This window comes from Tinamus guttatus, unplaced genomic scaffold (assembly GCF_059628265.1).
Source record: "Tinamus guttatus ecotype Peru unplaced genomic scaffold, ASM5962826v1 Tinamus_guttatus_pri_ptg000271l, whole genome shotgun sequence".
Lineage (NCBI taxonomy): Eukaryota > Metazoa > Chordata > Aves > Tinamiformes > Tinamidae > Tinamus > Tinamus guttatus.
The window spans coordinates 951,624-971,095 of NW_028288805.1; the positions used below are offsets into that span (position 1 = coordinate 951,624).

General features: G+C 43.0%; 1 protein-coding gene across 1 annotated transcript; it reads right to left on the minus strand.

The window, feature by feature from the left end:
* Positions 1-15,482: 15,482 nt before the first annotated feature.
* On the minus strand, positions 15,483-18,467 carry LOC148594256 (E3 ubiquitin-protein ligase PHF7-like). Its single transcript, XM_088527256.1, has 9 exons — positions 18,434-18,467; positions 17,981-18,072; positions 17,789-17,890; positions 17,385-17,509; positions 16,995-17,157; positions 16,804-16,910; positions 16,460-16,573; positions 15,963-16,081; positions 15,483-15,778 (listed from the first exon to the last, which is right to left on the minus strand). Exons 1-9 carry the CDS (start codon positions 18,465-18,467, stop codon positions 15,483-15,485), a joined length of 1,152 nt encoding a protein of 383 aa, XP_088383382.1.
* Positions 18,468-19,472: the final 1,005 nt, after the last annotated feature.

Consider the following 19,472-nt stretch of genomic DNA (forward strand, 5'->3'; position numbering starts at 1 on the left):
TATTTTGATGCCCATGTGTAAATGTTTAAGGATTAGCAATGGTGAATGTTTCCTTCTTACTTGCTTTAGAATTGAACGTCTCTTAATCATTTATCAATGACATTCAAAAATAAACATCATTGCTCTTTATTAGGAAGATCAATAAGAAATTCTGGAGAATCTTTTTTTTTCCTTTTTTTTCTAGACTAACTTTGAGATTGCTGAATGTCAAGTCCCAGCATCATCTTTTGAAATGCAATAATAAAAGGTTGTGTGCCTCTCACCAAACAGTGCTATATTATAGCAGCCTGTAAATACCAATGACTGTCAGTGGTAGGAAGACTGAGAGAGTGATGCTTGCAAAACCTACCTTGCTTGACATCTGCCAAATTGCCGCGACACAGAACAGGCCACAGCTGGGTCACATCTGCTGCTCCTCCATCCCAAGCTGCTGCCTGGATGTCTTGCAGCTCACACTGCCTAGCTAAAGTAAACACCCATAGAAACCACTTGGAGACGCAAATCCTTTCAGTGACTGCAGTGCTTCATTGCTCACTAGACACAGGTAGAAATTACCATTTGTCTGAAAGACTCTGGGTCTTTGAGAAAGACACACCTGCACCAGAAAGTTTGGGACAGAAGAACTGTTATTCTGGAAAGAATAAGTGCTGGATAAATCTCCTATGAGCTTTGGTCTCCCCTTTCACTGAAAGTTTGTGCTCTCTGGCTGCCTGTGCAGCACACAGCCCCATTGCAGACAGCACCATCCCAGAGTGCCTTCATTCTTTGCAGCTGACGAGAAGGCAATGGCCTTTCCACACGATTATTGCACTACCTGTGTCACATGCCGGACTCAGTATCAGGAATTGTCCATGTTTTCTTTCAGTGGATACAGTGAGGGCAATTGGCTCTCCTCAACTCTTCAGATTTATTGTGTCATCTTTTGGTTCAGTGACCACACTGCTATTCTGTCACATTGCCCTTCCTGATCTTCAGTGTATATACTTCCCTCTGCAGCCTCCATGTACTTCTTTCATGGCCCTTCCTTCATCATTACATGATGCTGAAGCTGTGGTGACTCTGAGGGTACCTCTGTGCAGCTGGAATTAATCTTGCAGCAGAGCTGCGAACTACGGGAGGAGAATAGAAAGCTTAGGCAAACAGTGCTGTCAAGTTTGGGGTTGGGGAGCCAGTCTGACAGTCTTAAAGGCAGCCAGGACAGGTATGCAGGGGGGTTGGACTAGATGATCTCTAGAGGTCCCTTCCAACCCTAAGCATTCTATGATTCTATGATTCTATGTAACTTTTGAATACGTTTCTTCCAATTGTGTCTGAACCCTTTTTTGCCATCAAATTTTTAAACTTATCTATACAGCCATGAGAGACAAAATTTACTTTTTGTTCAAAAAGAAGAAAAAAAAGGGGGAGGGTAGAGAACAAGACAAAGATTTTCACCAAATTACATAGCTCCTCAAGATAGGGTCTTAGAAACATAACTATATATAATGAAAAATAGGAGTAACAAAAACACTGGTTAGAAGTTGTCCCTCTCTTTGCTGCTTGGAGTGCTTCCTTTTAAACTACATATTTAGACAAGGCTTTGCCATTCTAGAGAGAAGCAAGCTCCAAAGATTTCCACCTTCTAATCTATTTCACTGAAACTATATATTTGCATTTTAATAGAAAGTTGATATTGTTCACAAGGGGCGGCACCGGCTGGTGGTCAGGCTAAAGTTCAGAGACATAAAGATACCATAATAGAGTCCAAGTATAGAAATATTCCAAACAAGAAATGAACTCTTGTATCTGCATTGGGATTTATCAATGAAACAAGACTTTCAACAGTTTGATTTTCAAATATACCCCTTGTGATATTGTTCATAGTAGTGATATTGCTTTTTTTCTAAGAAAATAATATCTGAGCCAAGTATATTGCAAAAACCACTCCTCTTTTTCAGGAATGAGGCTGTTTGTCCTCTTATTAGAAGACTTTGGTTCGTTCTAGTCTTATGGCTCTGTGTTGTGTGCTGGGATGGGATTTACCTGCATCTGGGGTACTTGTCTCAACTTTCTTTATGGTCAGTGGAGAGTAATACAAACTATTGGAGCATGATTCATCTTCTCCTACAACAAATTTTTAAGAAAGATCAAAAGAATCATCTGTCCTTGTAGCTGCTTCTCGCAACTGACAGAAAGGAGTCTAACAGAGCAGCAACTCTGATACATGCATAGATGTTGTAAGTACCTAGAGATAGTTGAGATGAAATGTGCCTTCAGTGTTTGTGAAAGATTGACTCTGCCAATGTGAATTGGCTTCTAGATGAGATGGAATGTGCGTATGCATAACCTGTAAGCACAGAGGTCTGTTCTTCAAGACAAATAATCATGTAACCAAACTGTCCATCAGGTTCACATGGACTGAGCCTTTATTTGGCAGGGCTTCTGCTTCCATTTCAGGGAAAAAAAGAAAAGACTATGGAGCCTCATGATTTTTGTCAAATACATATAATTTTCCAGTAAAACATCTCTCTACCATGCTATTTAATTGGAAGATTCTTGGCCACTTTTAATTGAGGCATTTGCTGCCATGTAGAGCAGTAACATTAGCTATGCTCTCAAATAGGTTATGGCAAATGTCAGCTAGGAAGTAGATAATGGGCTATACAGGCTAATATAGATGAGTTAATGATGCCCTGATTGCCTTTTGTGAGAGTGCCTACTTTTCTTTATGGCTTTATATAGGGAAATTAGACAAAAAGCTGGAGTCCTCTGATTCATATCTGAATTTGAACTCAGCTAACTTTGAATAGCTGAGCATGAACACCTGTATGGTAGTGAATCACTATAAAGAAGTACTGAATCAATAAGCAATAACAAAACTTTTACTAATATAAATGCGCACAAAAGAAAAATTACTAATTAACCTGACCTGCAACATTTTTGTTGTTATTAAACATTCAAGAATACAGGAAAATGCATGACAGATTAATCTTATATATTTCTTTTTAAATGAAAATACAGACTATGTGAACTAAAGCCAAAATTTTCAGCCTGGAACTGTTACTATTATAATCTTAAGTGGACTCCAATTGACTTTGTCCCTGAACAAAGCGTGGTCTGGCTGTCGGAAATGCTCAAGATTTTCTAAAATTCAAAGCCATAAATCTTCTGATATCAGTCAGGACAACCTGCTATCCATCCCTTTCATTCCTTGGCATATTGGGATTAAAATTGTTTTATTTTCCTATATTGTTACCTGCAACGCTCATCACATTTTGCACTCAGACCTTCCTTAAGAAAATGGGAGGTATTCAGTGGCTCATGTAACTCAGTGCTGTGTGTGAGAACTTGGAAACTATGCTTTTATAGGAACAGTTAGTTTAAAAGGAACCTTAGGAGATCACCTGGTCCAACATTCTGCTCAAAACAAGGTGAACAGGGAATTCAGCCCTCAGCATCCTGATGACCCTTGCTGAACTCAGTCCAACTTACCAGTGTCTTTCTTATACAGAGGAGCCCAAAACTGGATGCAGTACTCCAGATATGGTCTAATGAGCACCATATAAAAGGGAATAATTACTTTCCCTGATCTACTGGCTGTGTTTTTCTTAATAAGGGAAGCAGGCCAGTACACACTGCTGACTCATATTTACTCACCAGCATGTATTAATACAGCAGCAGACTATTTTACTGCACCTCATGGATCTGCAGGCAAAAGCTTTATTTGAACCGGAGGTAGTATCTTTGTGGAGACAGTCTTGTATTGTTAGTGACACCATGTTTCAAACATACCTGGATGTCTGAAATTGATTTTCTGAGTAGATGGCAATTCTGGATTTTCTAGAGAAAAATATATGCATATCTCAAGATTTACTCATGAAAACTTTTCCTAAATACAACAAATCCTTTTCCATGCAGCTCTCATACAAAGTGTCTAGTGCACCAGACAGTGATCTAGAAAAGTAGAAACCTATATGTGATGCACACTGGAAGATCTCTAGCTACCTTAGCTACAACACAGCACTTCTCTCTCAGCTCTTCAGTGCTGCCAAGTTGAGGGGGCCCAGATGACTTGGCCTGGAGCCAGCCTGGTGTCACTGTATTCCTTGGTGCTCCTGTTTCCAGGACAATGCGGAGACAGTCATGTTGGCCCTGGGTAGGTCTGGCAGAGCTTTTCAGCTGGGCTTCATGCCATTCTCCTCAGGATTTCACTCTTGGTAGGTAATAAAAATGTTTCCTTTTCACTGGCTTATTTAATAGCTTTTAAAAATTCTATATGTAGGTGAAGTCCCTATATATATACCAGCAATATACCAGGTTTGGTCTTTGGTTAAGAACAGTCTTGTCTCCTGAGAGACTATCTCAGTCTTTTTGAATTATTTAATTCCCCACACTTCAATTGAGAGCTCACAATGGACAACATGAAGGGCCTGTTATAGGACATATAGGATATATTCCCCTTCAGATATATATATTTTTTCTTTTATTATTTAGGCACACTCTCTAACTTTCAACCTTTTATCCTTCATGCAGTGCTACATTTCCACTTTCCTTGTGGAATCAGAATTCACATCCCATTTATTTTCAGATTTACAATCCATAATCTTTGCCTGCAAAATTGCCTGCTACTCTGGTCATCCTCTTTGTCTATCCTGTAAATGCTGAGCCAGAGCTTGTAAACTCTGGTAAATGCAATGCAATACAGATTGTGTTTCTCTTTCTAAACACTTGGTATCATCTTGGCTCATGATGTTTGCCACATTGTTCACTTCCATCTGTTGTTACAGGATTATGATTTGGTTCTTTACAGATCTTTTTCCTCTACGTCTTTTTTTCTATTATTATTAATTTGGCTTATAGGTCGACATCAGAGATCTCGTCCACATTTTGCAAACTTTATTTTGAACTGGATAACTCTTTGCTCTGCAAACTATAACTGCTTTCTCAAAGGTTAATCTTGGATATTCCAGTAGTTCCTCTGGTTTGCCTCAGATCCACCCAAACTTGGTATCTCCGGTTGTCTGCCTATCTTGCTTTTCACTGGCACCACACATTTTCAGATTTAGTGTGAAAGATTATTTGGATTTTTTTCCAGCAGTCTTTCACATTTCCAGGCTTTCTGTTACAGCAGGACTTTTATCACTCATCCACACAAGAGTACTTTTCTTTGTTTGTTTATTTGTTTCCAATTTATTGTACTCCTTTTTCCTACCCTTATCTAAAATCTTTCAGGGGTAAAAACTGTGGTAGAATTCTGATGCTCTATTCTTAGTCATCAGCATAGTGTGAGTTAAAGCTTCAGCTTGTACACTAATGGTACAAGCTAGTTCTTGTGAAAGCTGATAAAGTAACAGCTCCACACAGATGAACGTGATTTCTGTTTTTCTTCACTGCTATGGAATTCACCTTCTTTTAGACAATTATCAAAATTCAGGGCAAAACCATAAGGATGTAAAAGGGTTGTCATTTCACTGAAGTGATTTAGGGCTTAAGTTGTCTTCAGACTGCATGCACAAAAGATAGTGTGAACTTTGTCTAACAAATGAAAGAACCAGCCTTACGCAGAAACACTGTGTGCGTCTGCTGCTTAGAGCTCATCTCACAGGAACATGGGCAATATATTCTCGCATAGAATCACAGAATCCTTAAGGTTGGAAGGCACCTTTAGACGTCGTCGAGTCCAACCCCTCTGCACACGCAGGGTCACCTAGAGCACGTGGCACAAGTTTGCATCCAAGCGGGTTTTGAAGATCTTCAGAGAAGGAGACTTCACAGCCTCTCTTGGCAACCTGTTCCAATGCTCTCTCACCCTCACTGTTAAGAAAAATTTCTGGTGCTTCAGTTTTTGGCCATTTCCTCTAGTCTTATTGGTGGCCACCCCTGAAAAGAGGCTGGCCTCATCTTCTTCACTCCTTCCCCTGAGGTATTTATAGACACTGACCAGATTCCCTCTCAGCCTTCTCTAGAAGTTAGCTAGTAGGCTAGCTACTGTCCCAAGGATCTAGCCTTGTCTGTACGAGGGAGGCAAGCAGTGGAAATAATAGTTGTTGAATTTCCTTATCTTTCATACTCACATCTTCAGGCTTAGTCCTGACTACCACAGGTCATCTCAGAGGCTTCGTGTCACTTGCCCAAGCTAGCAGTAAAGCTTGCTGATAATTTTTGCATTAGGAGCCTTGAAGTCCATGATGGCTTCATAAGCACACTATTTCCTTGCCTACATGGACACAGAGGTGGGACAAGAACAAGAAGAGTAGTTTGAAAATGGGAGGCTGAAAACTTTTGCTTCTTTAGTTTTAAGCTAGTTCAGACCTTTGTTAACCAAAGTTGTGCAAGTGAAAGTACCCATTAAGAAAACATCTCTTACTGTCTCATGTGTATGAATAACAACACTAATCCTACAAAACCTTCATCTTGGGAGCTATGACTTAATAACAAATTACATATGAAGTGTATAAAAACACACGAGGCAAACAAAGCAAAATATGGTGGTACATTACATAGACTTTTGCTACCATCCCAGTATCCATTCAGATCATCAGTAAAGTTTTTCTGCTAAAATAAAAGGCAAATAGCTGACACTCGGTTTAGATTTTAACCTTCAAAAATAGTCTGCAATTTCCATCTGCTGTGGGCCACCTAGATTATTTTCATTGATTCATTAAAGCAAGAGACATATATCTTTTCTGTCTCTGTTTTCAAATCTTGACATTACTTGATCAAAAATTAAGTTTGCAAATGTCAAAAAATTTCACCCAACTGCACTGTTTTAAATCACTTTTTGCTAGAAAAATAACTGTCACTGTGAGTGACTGTATTCATATCTGTTTAATTTAGTGTTGTGTGATGTATTTGTCTTTTTCACATAATGATATTATAATATTTTGAAATAACATAACAACATTTGCTATGTCTACTGTCATTTGAGATAATTAAAAATAATTTCAGTGCTTCAAATCCCATCCCAAGAAAAATAGCTGGGAATATTGATTTTCACTCTTGGAGCAAAAATAATTCTAAAATCTTCGGAATTTTTCTCAAGGAAAGAAATTCCACATTCTAACGTGATGCTTAAATTTCTTGTAAAGACTTCTGTTTTATGAACAGTGGAGTCTATGTTAATTTATGCAATATTTGACTAAAAAGATCCCATCAGTGAAACAGTGGAAATATTTACATGGTTTGCTCCTGCATATTTTTGTTTTTCGAAGAACTCTCAAAGGCCAAAGTTTTATAATTATTCAAATGAATATTGGCACAGATAGTTCGCAGGCAGGTTTTTCTTATTGTAGTAGAAGCTCCATAAACATACAGTATGTGCCAACCCTTTTCCCAGAGTATTCACATCCTGAAAACACAAGCTGCAACAGGTGGATGAAAAACAAGGAGTGAAGCTGAAGTAACTTTTGCAACAGACTGTTTTAATAAAACTAATTAGTTTTGGAACTGAAAGCCTATTGGTGGCAGCAATAAATAAACGTTTCAAGGAAGACATGAAAACCAGTATCTTCTTAAGTTTCTGTTTCCTAGCAATATACCCAAAAGTGCTGTCAGCAATACTTCACTACAAGTTGTCCAGTCTTTGCAATAATGAGGATGTATGATCTACCCTGCTAAGTAACCAGCCTTTGAAACATGGCTGAGAGTGTACAAAGCTTTTCTAAAACACAGACCATAAAATAAATATGAAATATTGGCTTAATAATAGTAGACCAACAATTTAATGTGGCTTTAATTTTCAAAGACCTTAAGCAGTCAGCATCAAGAGCTGATACTAAATTCTGTTCTGTTTTCTTATTTTAAATTTACTTTACATTTCCCAGTGGAGACTTTAAAGGTTTGCTGTTGCATTCCATCTGAAGAGAATCATGGATGATAGTACACATAAAAACATAAAAGTTAGCACAATCAGGAATTTTAGATCTGCCAATATCTTGTTTTCCTTTGTTTTTCTGCTAGACTTCTTAAGAGTTATTGAGTTAGTGTTTCCAGGAAGACATAATTTCCTACCACCTGTAAAATTCTGTTTTGGTTACATAATTGCTGAGGTTTGAGGTAGTTTTTTTTATATATATACACATATATTTAGTTTGGGCAATTTAGGTGAATTATTATGCTTCTCAAAAAATGCAAAGGGCTTCTGCTTCATCTTCTATGATGTTTTTTTGACAAGTCAGTTACATTGGAACCCAGATATCTACCACTGCAAAATTGATTTATCGTGTTTGAGTGGACTTCAGGTATAATTATCACAGTGATGTTGCTTCAGTTGTAGCAACATCATATTGCACAAGCATGCTCAGCATATTTAGATGTACCTTATGAGGAGTAGTGAAGATCTCCTGACTGATTTTTTTTAAGTCAAGATGAAGGAAACCCCTGCTAAAAACAATGGTTGTCATCCCTTGAACAAACTAAAAACATAAACTAAAAGATAGTTTCCATCTCTAGTTTCTGTGATTGAGATATAACTTTAATACTATTTAAATATATTTGTCACCCATAGAAATTTATAATATAATTAATTCTATGCTATTTCCATTGGCTTGCAAAAATAACACTTCATAATATGCTGAAAAGTCACTAAATATGCACATGGAGTGTGACTGTCTGTCAAGGCTGCAAGTCTTTTAATAAAATAATTAAAGCAGAATTTAATAGAACATCTTGTCTCTTGTTTTGCCTCTTGCATGCTTATCTTTTGCAGAAAGCAATATCTCTTTCTGCACTGATCTTTGTTGATTTGGAGATCACATATAATGCTTACAAGTTTCATAATGAAGGATAAGGCCTTATGAGTATAATTCAGGACGTCCTTGATCTTCTAAATGGATGAGATGCCCAGAATCCTATAGTTTTCTAGTGTTATTGATTTAGTAGGTTAACTTCTCTTCTTCCTTGGCTTGCCAGCAAGATCTTATAGCTACATGTTTTAGAAAACGCACTGTCAATTTTTTTCCCAGGGTTATTGCCCTTTTCTTGACATGAAAGGCTTAATGTTTGATAGAATGTGCACTGTCTTTAGAGAACTAAAAAGCAAAGGAGGAACAAGTCCTTTAAAGAAACAGAGGAAAAGTGGATGATTTTCTCTTTTATTTTTCTTCTCCCACATTGATCCAAGAAGAGACAGTTTTGGGCATACCTTAGGTAACTCTAAGGGTTTATATGAGTAATGATAGAGGTGTCTCTAGATATTGCAATTTTGTCTACTTGAAAGCTAGGGCCACCATTTCCATGCTGTTATCACATATGGAAGATTTTGCACAGGAGGATTGTTGGGCTTTTTTAAACCACTGTTAATTGTGGAAGTTTCTAAAAATCTTCTAATTGTAGCTCTGCTAAAGGTTATATAATCACAGATTCACAATTTGGAGTTTTCATATAAGGCATAATATAATGTATGATATCTAATGATGTATGTGATATAAGGATATACCTTTCCTTGACTTTTTCTACAGAAAAAAAATGTAGCAAAAATTCCTTTGGATGCTTCCAGAAGGAATTTTTTGCTTCTGATCTCTAAGCGGGCTTTATAGTGTCTGGATTGGGTCTTTACACCTTCATCTAGAAATGTAATGGTGATCCTTTATTTTTACCAAACAGTAGGTAGCACTGGCCTTTCTAATGTATTATGCATGACTGTTTGTTAGACTGCATCTTCTCTCTGGCAAAGAGGACTAGACTAGGGGAGCAATGTTGTCTACTGGTATAGCTGCATACGCTGGATGGCATGTTAAATGTGAACACTGTGGGTATGCAAACAAAATCACACTTAAAAGCAGCTGTTACAAAGAGGCAGTCAGAGTCAATCTTCCTGGCCAAGATTTTACATCTTTTTTCTCTGTGGCAATGGATGGGCTACACCTTGTTCCTCTCTTACTGCATGGCAGTACAAATATATATGAGGTATCTCTGCCTAGGCCCAGGAATTGTAAATATCTGATATCCCAGCCTGCTTGGACTAAGCAGACATAAAAGTGGTGGCTATGAAAGTCGTGGGCTGTGTCACCGTGGCAATGTGTGCTGACCCCTTTCCATTCCTCTGTTTCCCAAGCACTCCTCAGACGAATACGAGTTGTGAGTTTGCCCATACAGATGATGATATGTGAGTTGTCACATATCATCATCTGCACAGGCAAACTGCCCAGGAAATAATAGCCAAGTACACCCTAATGCTGGTGGCAGAAGATTCCACCCACCGAGCAGATCTCTCTCAAATGGCTCTCAGGAAACAGGGCTCATATAAATGGCTCATGGATCAGATGAATTTCCCTGGCAAATCACAGGTGAGGAGGGAAAGTGAAGAGGAGTAATGGGAGATATCCAGGTAATAATGCTGACCTGCTATACAAAAATGTTAGGAACAATTCAATTGCTCAGGCAGAGTGTAGCTATCTATGTGGACATTATTTGTGTGTTTGTATTAAGTCAGGAGGAAATTAATTTTCCTTCTTGTCCCCTCTGCTCTATAAAGGACTAGGTAAGACCTTGGCTGCTACACAAATTAATTTTATGTCATATTGAGAACATTTCTCTTTTACAGCATTTTCAGTCATAAAAGTTCATTGCACATTGTGCATTATTAGTGCTACACCCACTATTCTCATCTGACTTTCAGCTCCAGATTTCTAGCACATAGTGGGCAGTACCAGATGGCCCCAGATATCCCCAACTGAGAAACTGTGCACAGCAAGGTGGGTGCAGCTCTCTAACTCTCCATCATACCTGTCATCAGGCATCTCCACTAACTCCCTCCCTGTCTCCAGGTGCCGAGCTTCATTTTTAGTAAGGCTAAAATGTTTACTGTAAGGCCTCCTAACAAGGTGAGGTGAAGTATCATCTGTTATAATAAAAAATCTAGCAAATCCGTATTTGTCATATTTGTCATATTTTGAGGTGTGTGGAGTAGCCTAATAATGCAAGATGTGCTGTGAGAGCCTGTTTCCATATTTTTATTACTTAAAGGACTTATATTTTTATATCTCTTGCTGTAACTGAGGGTGGAAACATCTTTGTCTTTTGGAACATTGATATTCCACTGCTGTCCTCCCTTATGTGGCAGTACTTTCATTTCCAATCTATAAGTATTCCTTTCTACGTAAAAAACCTTTTTTAGGATATTCTTTCCTTTCAGTATCCCACTTAATGAGGGGAGAACTGGTTATAAAATAGAAAGTGACTCAAGCAAGTGACTCTTTTTTTTGGGGGGGGGGCGGGGAGCGGCTCTTTCATTTCTCTTTAATCTAACAAATAAAATAACCTAACTTCTGCTCTAATATACCTTTTCCCAGAGTTCTTGAGAGGTAGATCTTTAAAACAAATTTCCTTTTCCTGATCTGCTTTTTTTCCTGATCTGCTTTCTTAAATGCTTATAGTGTTTTAGGCTTTAAAAGTTTCTCCAGCAGTGAAAATATACAAAAATCAAGTATTTCAAGTATTATGGTGGATTATCTTCAAAAAGTAAAAAAAAAAATCCTCACACAGAGTAGCATGCAAACACCAACTCTGCAGACAGTATGTTCCTTAGCTGTAGCAGAATTGCTTATTATATCCATTGCTCCTAGATCTTTCATGATAAGCTTAATGTCCCCTTATGCCTACCCATTTTCTTTCTGACAATCTATTATTTATCCCTGAAAAATATCTTATGACTTGATAAATTCATACTCTAACCTGAAACTGTGTGATAAAAACATGTTACTAAACTTTTCCAAAAGTTGGGCTAGAATTGTAAAATTCTATTCCAAATTATAGTAATGCTGAGCACAGATGGAGAAGGACTGCATCTACAGTAAACTGTTATTTGCAAAGGCTTATGAGACTGTGTAGGAAGTTAGATGCCTCAGATTTGGATTGATCATAAAGCTAGATAAAGGATGGATGCTTTGGTTTGATAACTTGAATTAAAAAAAAAAAAGATTAGATGAGAACAAAAACTCTGGAGGGCTTTTGTTAAATAAAAATCTCCAATCTCCTAAGACCTCAATATTTCACTTTGAGAAAAAAACAAAAGATATAAACTGTCAAGATTTAATTAAATATACATGTTATTCATGCCTTTTTTGCCCCTAAGATACCAAGCCACTTCAAAATCCAAACGTAATTTTCAAATAAGATAGAAATTCTTTAGAAATGTCACAATAAAACAATTTAGAATACATCAAAATGAAAGATTTCTATGGTTTTACATTCCCTCCTCTATTTTTAATTGTCCAAATTCAGTTGCCATTTCCTAACAGTATCATTTTTTCCCAAAGTTCCATTTTAATTCTTTGTGTGTGCAAATCTCCTGTTTGCTGAAAATGGCAGTCAGTTCCAATTAACCTCAGCCAACACTCTGGAGTAGGAGCTGTCCAAGTTAGCTACCAAGAAGCACTGAGGTCAGAATTACACCTTAATTATTTTTTTCTCTCTAGGATAGAGATTTTTCTGTGCAGATTGCAAGAAGATGTCTCCCTCAACATATGGCTCCTAGCCCTGAAACTTCTCCTGGATTTTGCTGTCTCTGTTCTTTCTTTCAAAAAAAAAGAGAGCAGGTCAGTCTTTTAAAATACTGCCACACAACACGGAAATAGTGGTTGTGCTTCCCATTTCATTCAGTTTCTTTCTTTGTGGTAAATCACTAGCCCTGGGTGAAAAATACTAGGGTTGTCTTTTCAGAGTGATGGATAAAGACAGGCAGACAGAAATATAGGAGGATCTGATGAGCAAGGATTAGTCAGCAAGAAGGCCATTATTTCAACAAGCGAGGCTTCATCTGCTCTGGCCTTTCTGAAAGGCATAGTGAAAAGGACGATTTTCAGAAAATGGTGAGGAATCTCTGCAGGTGTTAATAGGAGTTCTTGCAAGCGCAAAGCCTTTGAGAAGGCAAAAGGCACTGGGCACCATTTGGAAAGGGGCAAACTGACAATGGGGGTACAGGCTATGAACAATCAGATACATGGGACAAATTACTGCTAATGGATGAGAGATGCTAAGCAGGACGTGAGGTTGTATAATTACAACCTGATGGACCTTGAAAATCAAAGCAAGTAAAAGCATGCTTGACATGGGAGATGTGCAAGGTTTTTAGAGTGCTTCACAGAGCTAGCATGAAGCACGTGTGTGCTTGCAGGACTGAGACTAAAAAGGCTAAAATGTCAGATTTGCAGAGAGGAACTCTGCTGAATCCTAGGAAGCCAGCCAAAAGGTGGCTAACTACTGCTTAGAGATTGAAGGATGTTAGTTGGCATCTCCTCCTTGTAGATGCCTATTTGGTTCCTGTGAAAAAAGTTGTTGGAAGGAAAATTCTGAAGTGTTCACGTTGCTCTGATTGAATGGCAATTTGGGGGTGAAAAAAAATGTATTTGGAAGCTACTGGCTAATCGAGATGTAGGAAGCTATCTGCTGGCTAATCGAGATGTTTTGTAAGTTTCTAGGTTGGAAGTGAGGTTTTTTTTTATTGTTGTTGGAAACATATCAAGAAGTCTAATAAATACAAGGAGAAACCTATACTACTTAAGAAATGACTGGTTTGTGAAAATGGCTTTCAAACCGCATAAAATGCCAGGAGGTCCCAGGTCTTCTAGAGCTACTCAGAATCTGCCTCCTAAGAGATTTTGCTTGCATTGCTAATTTGGGCACAGATTCATCAAAATGCTTCAGCACATCTTTAAGACAATATTTTTTAAACATAAGTTTACTAATGCAGCATATGTTTCACAGTCATTATTACTTGAGAGGCTTAGCCCTTTTCTGATCAGCCAGCTGGTAAGTTATCCCTCCGCTGAATATACATTATATGAAAATGAAGTCCTGAATTTATTATAGGTCAAAAATCAGAAGTCCTATGAAGTGTATTTATTTCATTTATGTATTTATTTATTTGTAGTCTCTTATGCCTAAAATTTTTGTCCATTTCCCTCCTGCCTGGGTAAATATTTTTCTGCTGCTTATTCGATTGAAAATGCAGGTATCAGTTAAATAGGCTAACAAGGTGTTTGCTGCTTGGACCTTCATTATTACAATACGGAATAGACTGTATTCACACTATTTTACCTTGAAATTTTAGAGGATAATGAATTCTTTATAAGGAATAATATGGTTATTTTATTATAAAATTGTGTATGTAGGTATATTTATAATAATATAAAATAATCAAATTGTGCCATTAAAACACAAAATCGTAGCATAATTCAGTTCACTGTGGCTTTAAATTTCTTTCAAAGGAACAGTGCTGAGAAATCCTCGAACCAGAGAACAAGTGTTTCTTTCAAGATGCATACAAACAATGCTTGAATAGTTGAACAAAAATGGACTACATGACTTACATGTCAAATTCCTGAAGTTAGGCAAATGAATTTAAGTTCTATCATTCGGTAGCTTATTATATTGCATTCATACAATTAATTGGACCTAACTTGTTTTGCTTTTGGTTTGAGGGATTTATCTGTGAAAAAGATGCTTTGAAATTTTCAAATTATACCTACTTTTATCTGTTTAGCCTGTTTGAACTTGTTTATGATCAGCAAACAAAAGTCGAAGAACAGAATATTTCCAGTAGGCTATTTTATTTAGATTCCTTTAAATATTAATGAGAATGTATTCATTTGCTAGAAAATAATGGTTTACTGTTCCTGAAAAGGAGTGTCAAAGTGAAATATTTTTTGGTACATACAAATGGCATTGGTCTGCCTTCACACAGTGTGAGTCACCAATGGAAACAGAATTCAAAAGGAAATGAATCTTGTAGGTATTTCATCAGGATAAATTCTTCCCTCAATACATAATGAAATCCTCAGAGACAGTATCTAATGAAGCAAGAAGAGCTCTTGAAATACATTGATGGGTCAGATAGGTTCCGCCTTTAAAGTATCATATAGGAATTGCATTGCTGAGAAACTCTGATTCTGATGCAGAGATTCTGTGAATAAAGCGCCTAGATGAAACTGATGTATTGTTTGAAACAAAGTAGAATAACGTAATACTCTTGGAAGTGCAACTGCTCATCAAGAAGTCAGAAAAGTCCCAGGTGAAAATTTTGAAGGAATGCGCTTTTCTATGTACAATTTCATAATTATTTTAAAATCTGAGTTCATGTTAGGGCTTTATGGTCATGCATAAACTATTTCTAAAAAGAACTTCCAAAGCCTTTTTCCAGCTCAGTAACCTGAAGAAGGGATAGTCTGTTACAGCCATCTTCCCATACAAATGCCTTCCTGATATTGTCACCCACATATACAAATTTCCCTCACCTCTCAGCAAACAGCCTTCACTCTGCCGCAGCCCACATGGCCAGGCCACATGCAGCCAGCCATTTCTGGAAAAGGTCATGCCAACAAGCAAAGAAAACAGACCCGCTGATGCCATCCCCTAGGCCAGTCTCCAAGAAAAGCCAAGAAGGAAGAAACCAAGGAACAAATATGGGAGCTCCCAGCTCTCATCAACTGCCTCTTTTATTCTCACAGGGTTTGGGTACTCGTGCCCTTGCTTGGGGCTCATGCTTGGCTCCTCCCATGACATCTTCATGGCCTCCTGTAAGGATCTTGTGAGCGCCGTACAAGCCTCGAGCGTCCTCGCCTTCGGTCTGGCCCTGTCTGGCCTGACGGGCTGCTGCTCTCAGGAGCTGGAGAGGTGGACGATGATGTTGATTCTGGATGGCTGCTGCTCCTGGTGCCAGCCACGTCTGACTGTGCAGCAGAGCCAACAAGGGAGCTGGAGCCCAGCTCTCGCTGGCTCCTGCTGCTGCTGCTGGTAGTAGGGGTGCTGGTGGGACTGGTGCTGGTGCTGGTGCCGGCCAGCTCTGACTGAGTCCTGGGGGCTGCAAGGGGAAGCGCACAGTGAGCACCATGGCCCCAAGCTCCTGCAGCCAGAGAGGCTGGAGCGGCGTCCTCAACCCTCGCAGGGGCAGACACGCACTGGCAGCCCCTCGCGGAGCACCCGCCGCCAGGCCTTGCCTGCAGCCCGGCCTGAGCGCACGGGGACCTGTGCACTTGGCCTCTTACCGGGGCCCAGGCCGGCACACTCATCACATTCCCACGTGTCCACGGCCGTGCCCAGGCCTGAGCAGCGTCGATGGGTCCCCTTGGAGGCACACGAGGAGCACAACAGCAGCTCCCAGGGCCTGTGGAAGGAAAGGTGGTGTTGGTGCTGGCAGCCAGGGCTGGCACTCGTGCCAGGAAGGCGCCATGGACAAGGCAGTGCCCGGCCAAGCTCTTGTGCTAAGCGCCCTGCATGCCTGTGCCCTCCCAGAGCGCTGCGTGAGGCCAGGAGCCACAGCAGCGCCCTAGCAGCAGCCTCCACTGCTTGGAAGGCCTCTTGCGCAGCACGAACAGGGGCATTTCTCCTGCCCTGGCAGCTCTGCATTCCCGTGCCAAAGCCTTTCCCTGTGCCCAGCCCCACGAGGGGTCCTCCTCTCAGGGCCTGCAGAGAGGTTCTGCATCCCACAGCATCTTACAGCCACCCCACAGGCAGTGTTGACGTTGCTGCACTGGTGACGCACCCTCTTTCCTGCGCCTGCTCCCTGCCTTGCCGGGAAAGGCAGCGGCTGGCGTCGCACCGGCTGTGCCGCTCATATAATTCCTCGAAGCCCCCTCCTTCCTCCCAGGCTGGTGTTCTGCAGGAGAAGGGAGGGAAAGGCCTGCGGCTCCCGCACACGGCACGGCAGGCAGAGGCAGGACGTCCCCGCTCTCCTGTCCCTGCGCCCCCCTTGAAAGCCAGTGGGGAAGCCAGGGAGCAGGCAAGCAGCAGCTGTGTGGGGCAGCAGCGCCTCGCAAGCCCTTGGCCGTGCGCAGCTCTTGTGCTCTTGTGCCTCTGGAGCCTGGCAGCTGCGCAGTAGCAACCTACCTGTTTGGGATGAGAATGCCCATTCTCAGCATTTCTGGGATAAACCTTTTCTTGTTATTGCAGTGGGGGCAGCGGAAGCAGGATCTGCCGGCGTTGACTGCCTGTCCCTGCAGGAGAGACACAAGCAGTGTTGACAGGACGCTGCTGCTGGGCGCCAGCCGTGCCCACACAGCGAGGGAAGGGCCTCCTACCCGGATGCAGGCGCGGTGGAACCAGGCGCCTTTGCACGCTGGGCACACCATGGTAGTGTAAGATATTTTGTCCTCCACCGGCTCCAGGCAGATGATGCAGGTGGTGTCGGCCTCAGGCCGTGCCTGCACTGCCTGCTCGGGGCGGTGCTCCCAGCAGAAGGACCTGCGGCGAGGAGGGCAGAGAGGGCTCAGCTCAGGAAGTACCGAGGCCCCGGGGTGGTGGAGATGAGGGCAAAGGGCCGCGGAGGAGCCCTCCATGTGCTGGCTCTGGAAGGCCACTCGCAGGGGTCGCTGCCAGGCAGGCAGGCTGCTTCCTCGGCTGCCTGGCCCACGCTGGCACGAGGGGTGTCGAGGCTGGGAGGCTGCGGCAAAAGGACAGACAGCCCTTACTTGAATTTCCTGAAGAATTGGGTGACGCAGCCATGCTCGGAGGCGCAGGGCAGGTGGAAGCTGCGGCTGCAGCCCTTCTCCTGGCAGCTGATGCATGCGCCCCTCTCTCCGCAAGCGAAGCAGCGCTGCCAAGAGCACAGCCGTCCCGTCACTGACACGCGCTGGCCCTCCAAGGCCACCACAAGGCTCGGGTAGGTCATGGGGCCCTGGGCCCCGCTGGCTCACAGCCCCCACATCCACCTCCTGGGGAGCTTTCTGCCTGCGCGGGAGCTGCCTGGGGGATAAGGCAGCAGGAGCTCTGCCCAGAACTAGCTGGAGACACTGGAATTTCTTTCCCATGGCACAGGCTGAGCTTCCGCGAGCCTTTCCGTTAAGAGATGTCCCCATCCCTGCCAGGTCTTCACCTTCTGGGCTGCGTTCTTCGCTTTCTGTTTGATATCCGCGAGCAAGAACCCGCAGATACCCTTCCGCTCGGTGCCGCGCTGCTCGAGCCCGCTGGCAGAATACTGAAAGCAGAGAAGGATGGGAGCTCAGGAGGCCGTAGAGGCAGGGCTGGGTGCCGGGCAAAGCTGGAGGGAGCCCCAGAGGCAACTCACCAGGCAGCACTCGTGCACACACACATCCCGCTGCTGGTGTTTCGGCCCGCAGACCTCAGTGCTGACATCTGCGCGGCGACACAGCAGGCACGCTGGAAGACAGAGAGCAAATGTGGCCACCAGGAAGAGTACCTCATCAGGGCCAGGGGTTACATCCTGAAGACACACGCCCTAGGCCCTGCTCTGCCCCAGCCTTGCTGGGTCACAGGGAGGTCTGGAGCTGCTGCAAAGGTGCCCCGTGGCATGCAGGGACACACAGGGACATTGCTGAGGGGCTGCCCCAGAAGGCACCCACATACAACCTGGGCACCCTTTGCTGAGGGCAGCAGAGGCTCTGCTCTGGGGCACTCGGAGAGCTCCTGCCTGCCCCTGCTGCTGCGCACATAGCTCCGGGACAACCTTCTCCAAGCCAGGGGGTACAGGGAGCTGTAGGGACAGGCACATCGCCCTCACCGGTCTCCCGCGAGTCAGGAGCCTTGCGCTTCATTGCGAAGCCAGGACAAGTCAGTTGAGCACTCTGGAGAGTCCCGTTCACCACAGTGCGGGCTTTCTCTTCCACACGCTGCTCGTCTGACCTTGAGGGAGAAGTGGGAGCAGGATTAGTTGACAGCACGGATGCCAGAGCCCCGAGGCAGGGGCACCCACTTCTCCTTGGCACCCCGCGCCAGCCCCTGCGTCCCTGGCCCTCCTCACCCCTCACCTACCTGCCTCCCAACTTGGGACCACGGTGGGAGCTGTGACGCTCTCTTTATCCACCATGGGTGGCCGTGTCACAGAGCACCGCTGTGACACGCTCCCTGCTCTTGCTGAGCTCGCTGGCCAAGTACGGTCATGAAAGCCCCAGGGCTGCCTGCTCTCCACTATGACATGGCCACCGTGTCACTAGGGCCCATGCTAAGCAGCCCAGCACAGCTGCCCACTTGGCATTTGGCAGCCCAAGGCCGTGCCATGGTTGTTGGGTTCCCACTCACCCCCATTCACTCCCAAGAGAAAGCGACTGCCCCATCTGTGCTGATGGGACCCCAAAGGGCAGCGTGCAGCCAGGCTGCCAATGGCCACCTGCTCCACCAGCACCTCCGTCTGCCCTACCCATGGCATTCCTCCATGCCATCGCTTCCCAAGGGCTTGCCCAGCACGTGTCCCTGCTGCGCCCTCCAGCTGATTACAGGAGTGGGGGGCAGAGGGTCATGTGGGGCGTTGAGGGGCACTGTGTGGTGCATCTGAGGCTACTGTGAGAGGCTCGTTTCCCTGGGCCAAGGGCTCAAGGCTTGACTTAGGCCCATCTTGCCCTCCCTAGAAGTTCCCCATCCCTCTTGTACTGGGGAGCCCAGACCTGCACACAATACTCCAGGTGTGGCCTCACCAGAGCTGAGTAGAGTAGGAGGATCCCCTCCCTCCACCTGCTGGAAACACTCCTCCTGACACAGTCCAGGATCCCATTGGCCTTCCAGGCCACAAGGGCACATTGCTGACTCCTGGTTAACCTGTTGTC

What these genes read in the sequence shown, in the direction of transcription:
- LOC148594256 (XM_088527256.1), bottom strand. Translation starts at nt 18,467, where the DNA reads ATGAAGCGCAAGGCTCCTGACTCGCGGGAGACCG. An exon ending in GTGTGCACGAGTGCTGCCTG is followed by an intron (nt 17,891 to 17,980) that starts GTGAGTTGCCTC and finishes CTCTGCTTTCAG; the next exon opens with TATTCTGCCAGCGGGCTCGA. An exon ending in CGAAGAACGCAGCCCAGAAG is followed by an intron (nt 17,510 to 17,788) that starts GTGAAGACCTGG and finishes TGCTCTTGGCAG; the next exon opens with CGCTGCTTCGCTTGCGGAGA.